The 17557-nt window shown below is 45.4% G+C and overlaps 1 protein-coding gene across 1 annotated transcript in view; it reads right to left on the bottom strand.

The window, feature by feature from the left end:
• Positions 1 to 17557, bottom strand: part of plxna4 (plexin A4) — a 208559-nt gene that overhangs the window by 183844 nt on the left and 7158 nt on the right. Inside the window, exon 2 of the mRNA XM_069670686.1 lies at positions 10665 to 10847. Coding sequence (XP_069526787.1) covers positions 10665 to 10847 — 183 coding nt within the window. The remainder of the gene's footprint in view (positions 1 to 10664; positions 10848 to 17557) is intronic.

Below are 17557 nucleotides of genomic sequence, written 5' to 3'. Positions count from 1 at the left end.
AGCCACCTTTGACACGAGGAGACGTCTGCGTAAATGTCTGAGTGTTGTGTGTATCTCTGTGGTTACCTACTCAGTGATCCATCAGTAGGAGAGAGAGGAACAAGGAGAGAGAAGCTGGGACGTAATTGCATTCCTGTTGCTGGCCTGACACGCACTTGATAGGGCTGAAGAATGTTAATAGTGATGCTAATTAGCCGGGTGAGGAGACCTGGGCTTTGAGAGTTAGCTTGACAGGCAAGGTAGAGAGAAACATTGTGATGTAACTAAGCAAGTAACGTCAAAAGCCAACCTTTAACTATGTAAGAGAATTTAAATTCTAAGATGTTTGTCGATTTTAGTCCAGATTTTTGTGATTAACTAATTTTTAAAGGCCATGGTGTAGATTCATATGTTCATCCCAGCTGCAAAGCTTAAGTTGAAACTACTTTTGTGATTCTTTTAATGCAAAATCACCATTGTAAGTGAAATCATAGAGGTCTTTACGGGTCCAGAATGTTGGGGCCGTACCAAACGAGACCCAGAAATGTTATTGTTCTTATATTTTAAAGCTGGGACCCAGACCCATGCAGAACCAAGAAAGGTCGGCCCCGACACCGGCAGAGCGACACAGACCCGATCAGCACTAACTTCAAAGCTGATTGCTATCAAAGTCAGCTGTCAAAACAAAACTTTTTGTCCTACCTAATGTGACGCAGCCTTCTCCCCTGTGCCTGGCCATGCATATAATCAATCCTGCTTGTTATCCATGTCGTGTCGAAACAAACAGCAATGCTATATCACTAGTTATTTCAGATCTAAAGCCCACTTGCTGTCACACAGACGGATGACAAATGCGCGGCTCGTTTAGAAGCAGCATTGCCGTTTTCCATGTTGCATAATAAAGATAACTTCGACTACTTGTCCTTTTGAACAGTGATAACGATTCCTTTTTGCCACGGCTGCTAATGTTAGCATTTCTAGTTTGCCATCATAGGTGTTGTTCGAGTCTGACCTGCGATCTGACCCTTCACCTCCTGAGCAAAAGCAGCTGGAGCACTCGCTCGTCTGGGTCATCGGTGCCACCTTGTACCCAAAGCCTTGCCCTTTTTCTTTCAGCATGACCAGCGCTTTCTAATCATGGCCGGTCTTCCCGGATCCACTCGGGTATTACACATGTTGAACAGACCCAGAACCCAGGATACTGAGATCGTCCCAAAGTCTGACAAAAAGGAGGAGGAGGAGACTCACATCCTTATTGTTGAGGGCTTTCTGCTGTACACCTACGGACCTTTGATCGACGCGCTGAACCAACGTTACTTCATTTCCATCCCTTACGAAGAATGCAAAAAAAAGAGGGGGTGCTCCAGGAACTACTCGGTGCCAGACCCCCTGGCCTATTCGATGGCCACGTCTGGCCCATGTATTTGAAACACAAGAACATCAAACCAAACCCGTCTGGGTCCTGGTTCGGACCCGTGAAGACTACTACTACACAGACCCTGACAGAGAGAAAACTACAGGCCCCAAACCCGCCTGGCAAAGCCATTGCCACTGAGCAGCTTGTAAACACACACAGGCTGCCAGCTTTTCTCACTGGACAGCCACACAACAACATGTTAATTAGAAAGATGGTAGGAAGGAGGGAAAGACGGAGACAATGATAGACAAAGAAAAGCAAGAGAGAGAGAGAGAGAGTGGGATGTGGTGAAGCTAGGAAGAGGTAGTAGACATGGCACTATCGCAGTAGAGTCAGTTCAAACAGGGACACATAAGTAATTTGAAGCTGCAAGATACTCTCTTCCATCAAGGTCTTACAATTCTGACTTTTTAACCTTCCACTGGAAAGAGGTAGAAAAAAGAAAGGTGTGAGTTATAACTTCGATCAAAGCACAGATTTGAGAATCCGTGTCAGTCCTTTGATTTGTTTACGTCCCAGGACCTTGACTCATCTTTCTCCTCACCGAACCTTGTCTTAACCCTGAGCCGGCAACACATCAGAGTCAAATACAGTTCAAACGATCAGGAAACGGAAAGATCAGACTGAAGTTAGTCATTTTCTCTCTCCAACTTCTCTGCTGGCTCGAGCCTTTCAACTCCATGTACACACTGCGGAGAATAGCCACTCAAATCACTCACGGCTCAATAGGCTGCCACATACTGGTACTCTTCTCAATAGGTGCAGACTCACAAGGGCGAAATGAACATCAAACTCTATTTCAGCACTCTCGCCCTCTCCTCCCATCAGACTGTCTGCCTTTACCCTTTCTCGACATTCTCTCCATCTCTGTAGCTTTCACCAATCATTCTTGCTCGCCAATTTTGCCCTCTACACTCTTGGAGTCTCTCTCCGCTGTGCTCTTTTTTTTCTTCCTGTAGCCGCTCAGCCACTTTCTTGCTGCTTTGCAATATATGAAAAGATCTGTGTAAAAAAAATAAGCCTAAAAAAAAATATGCACGCCTTATGTCTGAAATAAAAATGTCATCGGATGGTTCAAAAACATTAAATTGATATTCCAAGGTTGTTTAATTTCACTGTGACTCAGAGCTTTTAAAACTAACCAGCAAGGCAGAGCAATATAAACAGCATCTAGGCTTTAAAACTACACAGACCATGATTCATAGCTGGAGGCTCACCTTTGCAACAAGCTGCAGCAATACAAGAGCCTAAAGCTATTGAGTGGTTCTGACTTAGTGAGCGTGTGTGTACCCAAACATGGTGTCGACCTGCAGCAAAGCAGCTGGTTACCATGGCTTGAGTGTGTGTGTGTGTGCGTGTGTGTGCTGTTGCCCTGCTCAGCCTCGGCAGCTCATCAATTATAAAGGAGCCCTGGAAAGGAGGGATAAGGCCCAGCTACAGCAGTGGCATCTATAAATACACACCTGAATGACACGTGTGAGGCAAACAGCTATTTCTTGCATACGACCGCGTACGCACACGCGTGAAGGTTGGCAGCCAAACGCGCTGAACGCACAAGCAATGTCATCCGCCGTATCAGGGCACTTTGTGGATCTGTCGAGTCAGGGAGGACGGCGAGCACAGGGCTGCTCTTTGCTAACCCGAGCACCATGTGATACTCCGTCTAAATCAGAGGAGAGATTGCTTTCCCCCCCTCTCTTACCTCGTGCCTTTCATCAACTAAGCACCAGAGCTCGGTGGAGGACGGCAAAATGGAAAAGTTGGGGTGTGTGTACGTGCGGGTAAATTCGGTAATGGTCTGGAAGACGTGCTCTATCACTCCCTGGTGGCCCCGGGCTTTCTGGTTCTACCTCTCTCTGTGTTTCCGTATACCTCCACCTTTTTTTCCTTTTTCCTCTTGTATTATTTAGCTTTGAGTTTATCTCTGCATCAATCCGTCTCTACTTTAGCTCTCACCCTCGCCATGTGTTACATATTCAATCTCCAAGAAATATATCGCTCTCTGCATACTCCATCTGGCTTTACTGTTTCTCCAAAATGCATCCAACCATCTTTCGTCATCTCTGTCTTATCTTTACTGAACGAGGGCTGGGAGATAAGGCTAAATACATTCATGCACCTTGGTTCTTCTCTTTTATTCTGCAAAAAATAACATGTTCCTTCCGCCTCCAACCGCCCAACCTTTCCTAGTTCCCCTGCATTTTTCGCTCTCTCAATCCATCTTCCCTAATCTTTCTTCCTCCATCACTACCCCATGTCTATCTCCAACCAAATCCTTCCTTACTGACTGACTGACTGTGTTCAACAATCTAATCTGTCCATTTAGACTCGCCTGGCTGCTGGATGAGTTTTTGTCCTGGCAGCAGACACGGCAAGTATTGTGGGGAGTGTGCGCGCACGAGGCAACCGCTACCTTCTGATCCTCTTCCCAGGCCATTACTGGACTTCACTTTGCATTAGCTGCTGTGATTCCCTGCATGGAATCCACTAATGTATACACAGGGACTCGTGTACAAGTATGGCACGCACATGCATGCTATTTAGCAGCTGCATAAATCTAAAGGAGAAATTTTGGAAGGGGGCCTAGGCAAACATTGTGCACCAAGCAATTAAATGAAGATGTTTGCAGAAACAATTGGACAAGAACAATGGTGCAAAAAAAAGAGCATAAGGTGTTGAGGGCTGCAGGGGGGTTCCTACTGACTGATTCCCCTCGACATGCCTTTCTATCTCGACAACAAACAGCAGAGAAAAGCAGGGTAAGAGACAGCGGTTAAACACATTAATATTGTGTGTTCAATCAGCCTCACAGCTGTGAGGTGGACGGCACCTGTCATCGAATACCAGCTCACTGCCATCACATCAGATCATCTCAACGTGCTCTCACCGCATTGTAGCAGCTTCTCTCTGACATTAAACACACAGCGTATCACAATTCACTCTCAGATATGTGCGTGAATGTGTGTGTGTGTGTGTCTTCTATACATTCTATCCTGTGCGTAGAACAGCCTCTGCTGCCATGGCAACCCGCGGCTGAGCTTGCTTTAGTGTGTAACGCCGCACTAGCTGGTGTGGGAGCAGCACACAGAGCCGAGGCAACAAGGAAGACTGCTGAGGAATACTTATCAGCATGGGTACATTGACATTCTGGGAGTACTGGCTGGATGGAGCAGCGGCGTAGACCACTGGCCAGAATGGGTGGGGCCGTAATGGCGACAGGACGGGGTAATAGAAGCACCTGCTTTGAAGTACATTGTGTTTATGACAAGGGTGAAGAGAGGAGGGGGGCTTGAATCATAAACCACTGTCCGCACACACACACGCACACACACACACACGACGCCTGCCCGTCCTAAAGCATATTTCATCATTAGCTCTAAGCAGTTAATCCTCTGCTCCACTGACCACGGCTCAGCTCGGCCCATTTCAATAATCTGCATCTGGGGCTAACCAACCCATCATACACACAGACACACAAGCGCACACAAAACAAGGACACAATCAACTCACAGAACATATGGGGCTGGTCCAAAGCAATAAATATCTCAAGTAAAAGCTCTCACACTCAGACAAGCGTAAATCTTTCTCTCCGTGATCTATTGTGCCAACAGCAAAGCCCGGTTACAAGACAGGAAACGCCTCTGAAATGCATGTTAATTGTGATTCAATGGGAAATAATTGGACATATATTTCAATCAGTGTCGCTCCGCGATCTTTCAGTAACTTTTCTTGACTTTAAAAAGCTTTTAAGCGGCTTACAGGATTCAGTATCCTCATATATCCACACACACAGATGAGACTTTTTACAGTCGGTCAAATATTTTGAAGACTTCAGTTAGGTTTATGTGCACGAAAAGAAGGCATGGAACAGGGAGTTGAGACAGGGTAACATGAAAGAGGAATACAACAGAACAGGAAAGTTACATGACACATAAACAGCATGTTTGTGACAAAGACAGAAGCACACAAGCACTGAAAGGAAAAGAGATTACTCAAAACTGGCAGGGGTTGAGTGAAGAGTAAGAGTTTGACCTTTCCCTTCCCAACAACAAACGTTAACCATTCATCGTCAGAATTGACCTGTTCCTCGCTCCTGCCATCTCCCCTGGCAACCTTAAATGACAGATTTCTCTCTCGCTCCTGGAAGAGTTTCCCCCTCTCCTCTGAGAAGCTACAGCCCTGAAGACTACCATTCATACACCTTTACTGTCTTGCTATCCATCTCTAATGTCTTCCCGTTCTCAAACTCCTCTCCATCTCCTCCTCCTTTTGTGTGTTTGCATCTTACTCGCCTTCCTCCGTCTCCTCAGTCTGACTGGAACAGATTGAAAAGTAGTGCCTGTGGTGAAGAGGTGAACGAATTGTCACAAGCCACAACACTCTGCTCTTTGCCTTTGGCCAAATGCTGACAAATGCTCTGTGGAAAACATGTTTCTTGCTCTCTTTTCCCCCCTATGTACCCTCACTCCATGAGGCATGCTCACGTCTGCCTCTCCAGACGCTACCTTTGCCGTCTTTTTGTATAAACTGGTATCTAGGACACACTCTTTCAGCTTGTTTCCTTGCTCCCTTTGCATGCCATGCCTTGCTCAATTCTGTGCCTCTGTCTGTGTCAAGTTCAAGGTTAGCTGCTCATTGTATTGAGCGCCAATGCTCCCCCATTGGGACGGACAGAGCGGAGATGCATTAGCACCTCGGCAGGCGGCCCCTCAATCTCATCCCTTCCCTCTCTTTTTTCTCCACATCTTCCCTCAACACCTCCCTCTCGTCCCCTAGTCCACCTCTCAATCTGCGGCCCCATGGAGGTTCCTGGCCAGTGTTTCTCCAGCAGTGTGTGCGTGGACTATAAGTGTTCATTGATGCATGCTTATCTGGATACATGCAATCGTGTGCAGAGTGAGTATCATGCATATGTGTCCGCACAGACGAGTACCTGTCATGCTAATGTGTAGCCTGACCAGATGACCATAAAGTGAACTGAAGCCTGCAGGGGGTTAAGGCTTTCCCCTTGACCTGCTCCTGTGCGCTGACCTGCATTTAATGGGTTTAAACCTCACCCAGCTACAGCCTTTTATCTCCATCACATCTCCATCTCCTGAAAAGCCACAGACCAACGCGCACACAAACTGACCGACAGACAGGCGGACAGAAGCCATATGGTCCATTCACTTCCAATGGCGGGAGGTAGCCATCAAAGAGCGCTCACAGCAGCTCCACTCAGGCATGGGCGGATAGGCGCAGGGAGAAGGAGAGATGAAGGGAAAGAGAAAGGGAATTAGAAGGAGAGGGCAAACAGAGGTGGAGAAAGGGTGGGGAATGAGGTGAGGAGCATATAGGAGAAGATATCAATTAAAATGAGGTAGAAGTGGGACAGACATGTAGGTGTACGGATCATATAAGCCCTGTGTGATTGTGATGTTAGGGCTCTAAGCCTTGTGTGTGGCAGTGAAGGCCAGGCATGGCTGTAGCTGCACAGAAATCTACTGATTCAACAGCACTGCCTGTTTTGTGCTGACAGGAGGTTGTTATGAAATTCAGCTTAGACTGTGTCAATACGACTTTACACAATGCAGCCACTCAGCAGCAGAGACATGAAGGGCAAGGGCTATGTTTATGTGTGGTCTTGTGCTACTATCTTTGTAACTGGAAACTGGTTATACGTGGGAGCTAAGTGAGGAAATTTAGGCTGCTTCTGCAAGAGGTCTAAAGACTTTGCTTTGAGGTGAAGATTTCTTTTGCTTTCCCACATCCGCATCATTCTGCTCATCTTTTGGAGCAACTGTACAATCCACTGCATCCCCCAACCCGACCGCAATGATGTTCAGATATTTCCAGAAGAATGACCCCATTCCCACCACCAGCGTCTAGACTCCAGAGCAACATGAAAATACTCAATATTAATGCAGTCTAATTGCCTTAGTCTCTTTCTGTACGGTTCTCCAACTGATCTAGTTCAGGTTGAAGTTAGGGTGAGGGTTGGGGTTAAGGTTAGGTAGTCTTGAAGATTTCAGTTTCTTCTCTTTGGCGGCACCTGTGGCGATAAACGGTAATTGGAGGAGCACACTTTCAAGATATCCAGACAGTGTCGCATGTGTGACGTCAACTCCGGTTGAGTTTCCTCGCTGACGGTCGCTTTCCTTTTTAGACTGTTTGCCTTCATCTGAGCATCGAATCGGTTTCTTTTCTTTGGATTTTCACTTATTTTTGTGTCGGTAGTCATCGATCTTTTCTTTGTTTGTTCAGCCATAGTAGATTACTGTTTACTCACAACACTTGCAGAGACCGGGAAAAGCAGCCGCTTAGCTCCGCCTACCCTCTCTGGCAGACCAACCACTGCTGGGAGATGGAAAACACGTCACTATTTCCCCTTTCCCACCAAAAATTAGCACGTTGACGCAGGTTTTACAGACTCCGGAAGACCTGCTTATAGATGCCGATTGAGTGGAGTATGCTCCTGTTGTCACTTTTGTGCAGCGTCACCGTCTGACGTCACAAACGCGGCAGAAACAGGGTTAGTAAACAGTGAAGATGTTACAGTTGTTAGGTCTTTACTGTATCTATTACTCATTCAGTCTGTTTATCAAACTCGCCGCTGACAAATTTGGAACAATAGAGCGCTGCTTGGACGGAGACTTGTAGCTGAGATGAGTCGCAGAAGTTACCGACGGCGCATAGCATCGCGCCGGATAGGTGTTGGAGATTAGCGTGTTGACACAGGTTTTGTGTTCCCATCAATGCCGATCTGAGTCATTTGACCTGGGTCTAAATGCCGATTGTTACCTTTCCCATTAAGCAAAAAAGCTGGGCGTTTTAGTCGTTTTTTTTGACCAGTGGGAAAGCGGCTTCACTGGGTGCTGCTTTTGATTTTTTCTGCGAAAGTCGCAACATTCACCCAGTCCATAATACTGCGAATGCAAAGGCATTCAGACTTAACAGACGTTAATTTAAATGAAAATCTTCAAGATTATCCCTTTAATGAAGGTCCACGTACAACCATGTCTTAAAATATACTTGCTAAATGTACCCTTACTGGCATGACATAAAATAATTTAACAAGCAAATCGAATTTAATTCACTCAGCTTCCTGCCCAGCTCGACTTCATGATGTCATAAACGTGAGCCTGTAAACACTAACATTTAGCTCACCCAAACACCATCCACTTTCTTTTCCCGTAAATGCTAATATTTACTCAGGGTGACGTGTAACAGCATCATAAATAACATCGGGGAAAACCGTAAGAGTCAGATAGAGTGAGTGAGAGAAGAAGTGTGAGAAAGGAGGAGGGGGTTGAGGGATGGAACAAGTAAGATGGAGGAGTGTGTATAAATCAACATCCATTAGCCGAGGGGTTATAAAGTCACTGATGAAGGAGGTGGACTGAAGCTCGGGGCTTTTTATTGTCTTGTTGTTGGCTTTTATTGCCTGTGATGTCATCTAATGGTATACAGTTAACGACAGGGGAGGGGAAGTATGTACATGGGAGGAGAGGATGGGGATGTGATGGGGCTGTGTGTGTAAGCTTGTGTTGACACAGAATATTGATCACCCTTTTGTCAAAGCTGGTGGGTTTCTGTGGGGTTTCTTTTGCCTGAATGCGCCATATGTGCACAATCGGACCTTCATTCATGTTGGGTTTGAATGAGAACAATGCAAAAATTCAATAAGTGGCAATATGTGGTTTTAAAGGGGATGTCCGGATGGAGGCAAAAGAATTGTTTCTAACAACCTAAAGCAAAGCCGCTAAATGTGCTCTTTCTAACTCGCACTCATCGTCGCCGTCGAGCAGCAGGTATTAAATGTGATTACATATTTCTCCTGTTTGAAATTTCTGGCTACGTGTCGGTTATTGTCTTACAACATAGGAAACCGCTGCCTCGACTACTCTGCTCCTGTACAGAACGAAAACATCAACAAACACAGGCGGGGGCCCATAATCGACACAGACAAACAATGTAAAATCCAGCACTCCTGCCTGCCTGTATGGAAAAACACCTCTACGCATTGTTAGCTTGTTCTAGTCACAATTACATCTTTGTTCAACTTTCTCCACACTTTGCCTAACCACGTTTCTCGACTCGTCTTTCAGTAACATAGTCCACCTCTGTCCACTCTAAACCTTCCTTTGCTTCCCTCAGTCCCTCCATCCTTCCTCCTACTGCTCGTCAGGCTCACTAGCCTCGCCATCCCTGAATCAGTCTCAGTCATGGCCCCGACAACGTCTGTGTGTGCAGGTGCTAGAGGAGTGGGAGTAAGAGCACAGGAGCCACCGGCAGTCTATCACACCTTGCAGCAGTGCATCATCCTATTAGCCCAGAAAAGGGCCGCCATGCAGGGGAGGCCACAGGGGCATGAGGGGAACGTCTGAGGTGGGAGCCACAACACGGCAAAACCCGGCTTATCCAGTTCTGTTTAACTCAGAGGGGACAAATCTTGTTGAGCCGAGGGCTTTGCTGTCACACAGAATGTGACATGTTTGTCAAGGGCGAGGCTGTTGTGGTCCAAGATGCTAACAAACACTATGGCTGACACTCCCAGCACATTTATTTAGCAATTTAGTGCTCAAAACCGCTTAATTCTAAAGACAGATGCGACTCTCACTAAATTGTCTGATACTGCACTTTAATGCAGATAAATAAACACCTCAAAAATGTATATATCCTCATATTCTGATCCCTCATTTAGCCTCAAGACACAGAGAAGAAACTTTGTCTAATCGATGCGGCAGCATGCTGATCTCTGCTGTATAGCAAGTTCTGCAACATGCTGATGTGTGCTACAATCTGCCCCCAGGGCTCTGGATTTTCTACCCGTCCAAAGTGAAGGAAAAGTACAGCGGATACTCTTGATACCGGGTGCATGTGAGTGTATGCGTGATATATGGTGCAGGGGATGAGGAGGATGTTGAGAGATATCAGATAGGCCTGGCTCTAGAAATAAAACCCCCCTCAGGGGTCCTCCCTGATCCCCCCCCCTTCCTCCAAAAACACACACACACACACACACACTCAAATTCTCTCTCCAGTAAAGTACACACACTTCCTTCTTTCACTCTCTCCCTCTTTCATGCACACACTCACCTCTTCTTCCTGCAAATACAGCCGACTCAGCTGATTTGCCTGAAAGTCAATCTGTCTTACTACTACTATACTTCCTCCAATCCAGCAGTCCCCAATTCCCAGCCCTTACTCCACATTCTCACAGAGAGAAACCAAATCTCTGCTCTCATCAATTCAGCCGTCTCTGCAGCTATATATTTCCGCTCCTTACCTTCTTGACTCGTCCGCTTTTCGTGCCCACGAAGACCAGCGAGTGGTTCTTGTAGACGTAGGCGATGACGGAGGTCATTTTGTCGATGGCGTCGGAGAAGAGGGGTTTGCCGCGCACCATCTCGGACACGCCCAGCGGCGCGTTCATGTCGAGGCCACAGAAGTCGTCGTCGATGGTCAAGAGCTGCAGAGGAGAAGAAGAGACATGAGCGCTTCAGTTTTCCCTCAAACACTAGAAATACAAAGGTTTTTACTTCTCACAGAGGTCCCTAGGGAGAAGGATTTGAGAAGGATTATTCAGTTAAAAACCTTCAAGTAACCTGATAAAACAGCACAGAGTGAGCTCAAAATTAATGAAAAGAAGAATCAATATTTAGTGTCTAAGTGTATTTTCACAAGGGACAGATATGGATCTTGTATATGCAAGAATGTGTGTGCATTTGTATGCAATGTGTGTCTCTGCTGGTTCACAAAAACAGCAAATGTGGAAACAAGTAAGAGAGAGAGATGAAGATAGAAGAAGACTGCAGTCAGGCTCCAGCTCTGTAATAGTGCCAGAGGCTGCTCTGTCAGGCACAATTCCCCACCGTCCACCCCGATGCAACAGCCACTGCAGAAACGCCAGTGCTGCAAGATATTCAATGTGAAATGATTCAAAGTGAACGGAGTAAAATATGAAGTAAAAATAGAAGTGCTGCATCGTCAGACTGACGCAAATCACCACATTGCATCTGAATATAAAACAGAATACGACCTTAGAGAGTCTAATGCAAGTTTATGATGGAGGTTCATATGTTCTGCTTCCTGTGTGGACATGCTGCTGTGATTTTATGATTAAATGCACATGTGTACATTCTACATAGAAATGTAGAATCTGTAGGCAGGGATGTGGATTTTAGGGACTGCAAGTTTTCTGGTTTCCGTTTGAAGTACGCTTATAGTCCGAGTAATATTGACCAATCAGGTATCAGCAGCCTGCGGCGTATGCAGGAAAAACAGTGTGGAGAGCAAAAGCAAAAGCCTTAACGACGTCCCGGCTCCCATCAGCGGACATCTGACAACAATTTCGCTTCTTATTAATCTCCATAAACAGACATCTGCATGCTAACAGCTAACAATCTGCTCTAGATCAAAAATTCAACTTGAGGCAAATTCCCTTGATGCTGTTTGGTGAAAGCCGTTTAGATTTCCCGACTTCCTTGAACACATCAGAAATGATGGATCCGACCTCCGTTCAACAAACGAGCATTTTAAAAGTAGTTTTGTTCTCCTCTTGAGGACAGACCTGACAAAGCTTCATTTGTACTTCTTACAAATCTGCATCATGATGTTGAAATTTTGGCAAACAGGGGAGCAGGGGATTGGTCATTTTTCTGTGTGTATGGATGGATTTAAAACACTGGGTTTAGGACTGAAGCTGGCTTTGCTCTTGATTAACAGCTTAGCGATGCAGTTGGCTGGTTTGAAACTAGACACTGGCTTTACTGTATTTCAAAATGCACAGAAAACATCAACACAACTTGATTGGGTATTGTCACGGCACACTATCTCCTGATTTGCTGTCTTTTATAGCTTTCAGGGTAGGGCCTACCTAGTCGCACAGCCAGCGTCTAATTAAAATAGTGAGGACAAAAGTGATTGCGAAACAAACGCGGGGAAGTTACCGCTTGAGGAAATGTTCGAGTGCCGGAAGGGAGGACAGGAGGAGTTTCCCCTGTGTGACCGTGTTTTGTTCAAAGTTATTGTCCACGTATTTATGTACAAAAGAACTGTCAAAGGGAGCACTGACGCGAGGGAAATCACAACCAAAAACTTCCGAGATTAATTTGAAAATGTGTCTTTCATTTGGCTTCAAAACCATCAAACCGTGTACAGCAGCCTGGTGGTTTGAGCTGTCAGAGGTGGGTTGCTCTAGTGGGGAACAGGGGGTCTTTTACCGTACGTCTTATTTTCCGTTCCCCTCAAAGCGCACCCCCCGGGCTCTCGATCAATCTCACGAGCACCGAGTGTCTCCTCACAACCTTTCACTAAAGGCCATCATCATCATCAGAAGCCTCGGACCGAGCCGCAGAGGAAATATGAGCTCTGCTTTCATTAGACAAATGGGACGTGGCTGGTCTAGGCCACTGTGAGCTTAAGGCTATAACATGGGGGGGTTATATGTAGTGGTGTGATGATCGATAGAGATGACCTGAATTTGGGTCATGATCGTGTCATGTGGTTAGAAGGTTGAGATGAGGACAAAAAGGAGCTAAGCTCAAGATGAATGGAGGGAAAGGAGTAAATAAAGACGAATATTGGTGACAAAAGTGGCACACTTCCACCCCTCCCCCGACATTTTTAGAAGGAGCTGTTGTCGAGAACACTCTCTGTCCTACAAGATGTGTGGTGGCTCGCTGCTAGATTAATGAGAACCAGGGTCACTCGGTAAAACAGTGTTGCTCTACCTGCCTCTCTGGTTTTTCCTGGTGTCCACTAACCATCCATTTTTTGCTCCAGTTACCAGTAATGTGTTTTTTCCAATGCAATCAGGAGTACTCCTTGTCTTTCTGAAGAATAGAAACACTAATTTTTGCAATAGAGGAGGCCCATCGCCCCCGGGGTCAAAGGTTAACAGGGTCTATCAGAAGCAAAATGAGCACTTTGTAGTATTCCGAGCCGCCGTGATTGAATACCGCCTCAAAAGATAATAAAAGTGCAGCCGTTCCTCCCAAGATTGATTACTTTTCCGAACAAGTAAAAGCGTTTTTCATCATTAAAAAGTCATTTCGAATTATCTGTCTGTTCCTGTCAACAGGTTTATGATGCATGTGCAAGAAGAGGATGTTTTTGCGTGTGAAAATGTGTGTTTTCATCTCTCGTCTCCGACGCGCACACGCTGTATTATTTCTGCCGGTTGCCAATCACAGTCACAATCTCCGTCCCGCATTCTGAAATCTAATGAAATATACTTTCCGTCTGTCAGTTCTTTCAGGAAGCAGACACGTTTTCATTACCAGCAGAACATGACATTTGTAGTTGTGATGCCGAAGACGCCTTCAGTCAGAATACCAAATAATATCAACGTCGCCTTTGACATTGGCTGCCAATAAGTCGCTGCTGTCACCGCTTCTATCGTGTTTCATGCCCCTCGTCTTTCTCTCAATCCATCTCATTAATGCATGTTCAAACTCACAAGGTTATTCGCCGCCTTTTCTTGCCACCGTTGGCCAGCACTTTTCAGTTGTCCAAGCCTTCGAAACGTCGACCATGAGGTGGATTTCCTATCTGTCTTTTACAGTCACGAGCTGCTTGTATGCACAGATGTTAATCTGGTGATAAAAGCTCAAGAGGCTCAAGTACAAACTCAAGTCTTGCACAGGTTTGGTAGGTATTTCGGCTAGTGCACCACGGAGTAACAACAGAGGAGGAAGCCAGGGGGGTTCCTCCCTCAAGACAGAGGGACAGCAGAGCAGAGTCTCTGTATTTGGACAGAGGCCAGGCACTGAGGCAGAATCAGGTCACTCTCAGCCATATCCATCTCTGTGCTTGTGTTTTCCTGCCAGCAGCAGCACAAAGAGAGCTCTCTTCTGGACTGTGCAGAGGGATCAGCAGATACAGAGTGGAGAGAAAGAGAGGGGGGCAGTAGGCGCACGCGAAAGAGAGAGAGAGTGAGAGCATTGCTCAATGCGATTAGCGAGGACTGAAAGAGATCCGCTCTCATACGCTCTCTGATGTATGGCCTAATCTGGCTTCAACGTAGTGAGGGCCTGTTCCAATGGCTGCGAGTTCACGAAGTTAATGACACACATTAAACCGCTGAGACATTACGCTTCATGTCGCTGCTTAACATTGGAGGCTCCAAAGAGTCCATTTTCTTGCACTTCAAGCTATTCCCTTTTTAATGCAGTTATTATACTCCATGTGGCACTTTTAATGACTTTTCTCCCCGCGTCCTTTAAGTTAGCCGATTCTGCACTTAGTTTTGGTTGTAAAAAACCTTCATGGAGCATTTGTTACATGATCAGCTTGTTTACCAGCAGAGTAATGAGTGGTTAGATGGTCAGTGCCATAGAAAGAAAGACTAGAGGAGCAGAATATGAAAAAAAAAAACATGCTCGCGGTTGTTCTTTTTATAATTAGCCCCTCAGACATCCAGTATTTCCTCGAGCCCCACTGTGTTAAATGCCTGACCTGTCAGAGTGATTGGCGGCACTAGAGAATTATGTCATGACTTAAGTGGGTTTGCAGTGTTCACTCTAAGATATAATGTCAACATCCAATTTAGCCATACTAAAACATTGGCTGTATGACTCCTGCAGCAAACAGTGAGTCACTTCGAAGTGAAGCATCTGAGAAAACAGTGTTTATAACTGAAGCGCTATATCAACATATGCAGGAGGATGCTTAGATCACAGTGACGGGCATTGAAAGCATGGTGGCTCTAATCCTCTGACAGAGTTATTATTTCATATGAGAGTAATATTAGTCATATATTACTGGTATATTGCAGCACATTACTCAGATGAACTTTTATGTTGCTTTATGCATCTTTATGTGATCTCCTTTCTCCGTTGAACAGCTCAATATTTATGGTGCAAATGATATTTTAACAAACCTTTTCATGAGGTTCTTCTATTTGTTTGTGTGCCTGTGAGTAAAAGAGAGAGTGTGTGTGGACCACTGGCTACTGTGCCAAGATGTAGTCTGTCTGACTACTGATCCATGGTGCCCTCCATTGCACTAGCAACGCGTGACAGAGCACACAGCGAACTAAACACAGACACACAAACACACACACAGGGAGACGCGCGACGCACAGTCCGCTCTCCCACTTGTGTCCCGTCTGCATAAACTGCTTTTTCTATTTCCCTCGTCACAAAAAAAACTGTCTGTTTTGGAAACCGTCCAACCTTATACCAAATTGAGCCATCTGAGGGTTCTTCTGCTTTTAGCTGCCTATTTGAGGCAGAAACAGAATGAGCCCGACGCAGAGTGCCAAAAAAGGAAAGAGAGAAGCCTCAGCGTTAAAGCCGTGCTGGTCAAATGTTTTAACAAAAACACAGAATTACTTCTGATTTCAAATGTGCAAATGTTTTACCATCGGAGCAAGAAGCTGTAAACTTTTTCTAGGATGGAATTTAAACATTTCCAAAGATTCATTCAAGCAAAAATCATGTTTGGCAGGCATTAAAGGAGCAGTTCACCCCTGGAAAAAGCCACTTTCACTCAAAGCTGGTGTTCTCTGTAATCGATAGAAGCAATAATATTTGAAATTGGTGCCATAGCTGTGGGGAAAGTTGTACAAACAGGGGTCAAAGGTTAACAGGGTCTATCAGAAGCAAAATGAGCACTTTGTAGTATTCCGAGCCGCCGTGATTGAATACCGCCTCAAAAGATAATAAAAGTGCAGCCATTTCTCCCGGGATTGATTACTTTTCCGAACAAGTGAAAGCGTTTTTCATCATTAAAAAGTCATTTCAAATTATCTGTCTGTTTCTGTCAACAGGTTTATGATGCATGTGCAAGAAGAGGATGTTTAAGCGTGTTAAAATGTGTGTTTTCATCTCTCGTCGCCGACGCGCACGCGCTATATTATTTCTGCCGGTTACCAATCACAGTCACAATCTCCTTCCCGCATTCTGAAATCTAATGAAATATACTTTCCGTCTGTCAGTTCTTGTCTGTGGTTTGGCCCATTCTACATTCCTACAACACCCAGCATGCATTGCGCCCCTCCCTCTGAAAGGAACAGCCCAGCGGGAGACGCTGGAGTGCAGAATCCGAAACACGACGAGAATACACTGGTGGATCGTCTAAAAAATCTTCAGGTCTGCAGTCTACATTTCAAACCTGACGAGTTTGAACGAGACATGACATCGGAGGCGGGCATCCTAGATTGAGGAAGTGTAGTTTAGAAAGCTCCCTGGCCTCTGCCAGACTACATAAAATGCGTCAAGGTTTTCCAGGGCCCACTGGAGAAGCGGATAGCATCCTCAAAAGGCACAGCTTCCTATTATAATGGCATTAGCTCCCCATAATAGCATGATAGGACTGATACTGAAAATCTGCAAACTGGCCCTTTAAGAAGAAGGATTGACAAAAAGAACAATATGTTTTACGTGTGACAAAAACAGCTTTTAAAGCTTATTGACTATTTTTCTTACAGATAAATGTGCTGTTGTTTTCTTGGTAAGATCAGAAGTCATCGTGAATCTGTGGTTCACTGTTGTTTTGTTAAGGCGTCCGCAGGGCAATCCAAACCAGAGAGCATATTTTTTCAGCACTCTGTCTGAATCATGCTCAAAATTCAGTTTCGATTCACGAGTGTCGAGGCAGAGCACAAGAGCTGTCACCAAGTAGATTTAACTTCGTCTTTGTATGGCGCCCTGGGGACTGTTTCAGAAACCAGTCACAATGATTAGAACTGAAGACAGAAAGAATACATACATATGGGTGCACACACACAGGGGGTTCTCAATGCCTGGCAGTGGTGTCATCTCAGGGAGGATGCTCCATCAATCTTGGCAGATGTGTGCAGTTATAGAACGCAAAATGGGATCTGAAAGCCTGAGTTAGTGCACGTCCATGCTAAACAATGCAGGAAACACATCAATGTTGTGTTTATTGCCGTGTTAATGGCTATAACAGGTTGATTTATTTGCCTGTTCTTTTTGCAGGTTTCAATATGACAAACAGGTTTTTATAGTGGTATATTTTACTAATTCATGTTTGCTCGATGCTCGCACCTGCCAACAGTTAGCTGAGCAGCTACAACAGACAATAAATATTGGTTAGGGAGAACAATGAAAACAGAAACAAACACATGATGATTTTTGAAACAAACTGAGACATCACTGAAGCAGAAAAGGAGAATGGAGGAGAATGTCAGAGGCAAGATGAGGGTTCAAGACA

Source organism: Semicossyphus pulcher, unplaced genomic scaffold (genome assembly GCF_022749685.1).
Source record: "Semicossyphus pulcher isolate SPU_LCO1_2020_fin unplaced genomic scaffold, fSemPul1.0.p SCAF_20, whole genome shotgun sequence".
NCBI classification, from domain to species: Eukaryota; Metazoa; Chordata; class Actinopteri; order Labriformes; family Labridae; genus Semicossyphus; species Semicossyphus pulcher.
This window is presented reverse-complemented; position numbering and strand designations above follow the sequence as displayed.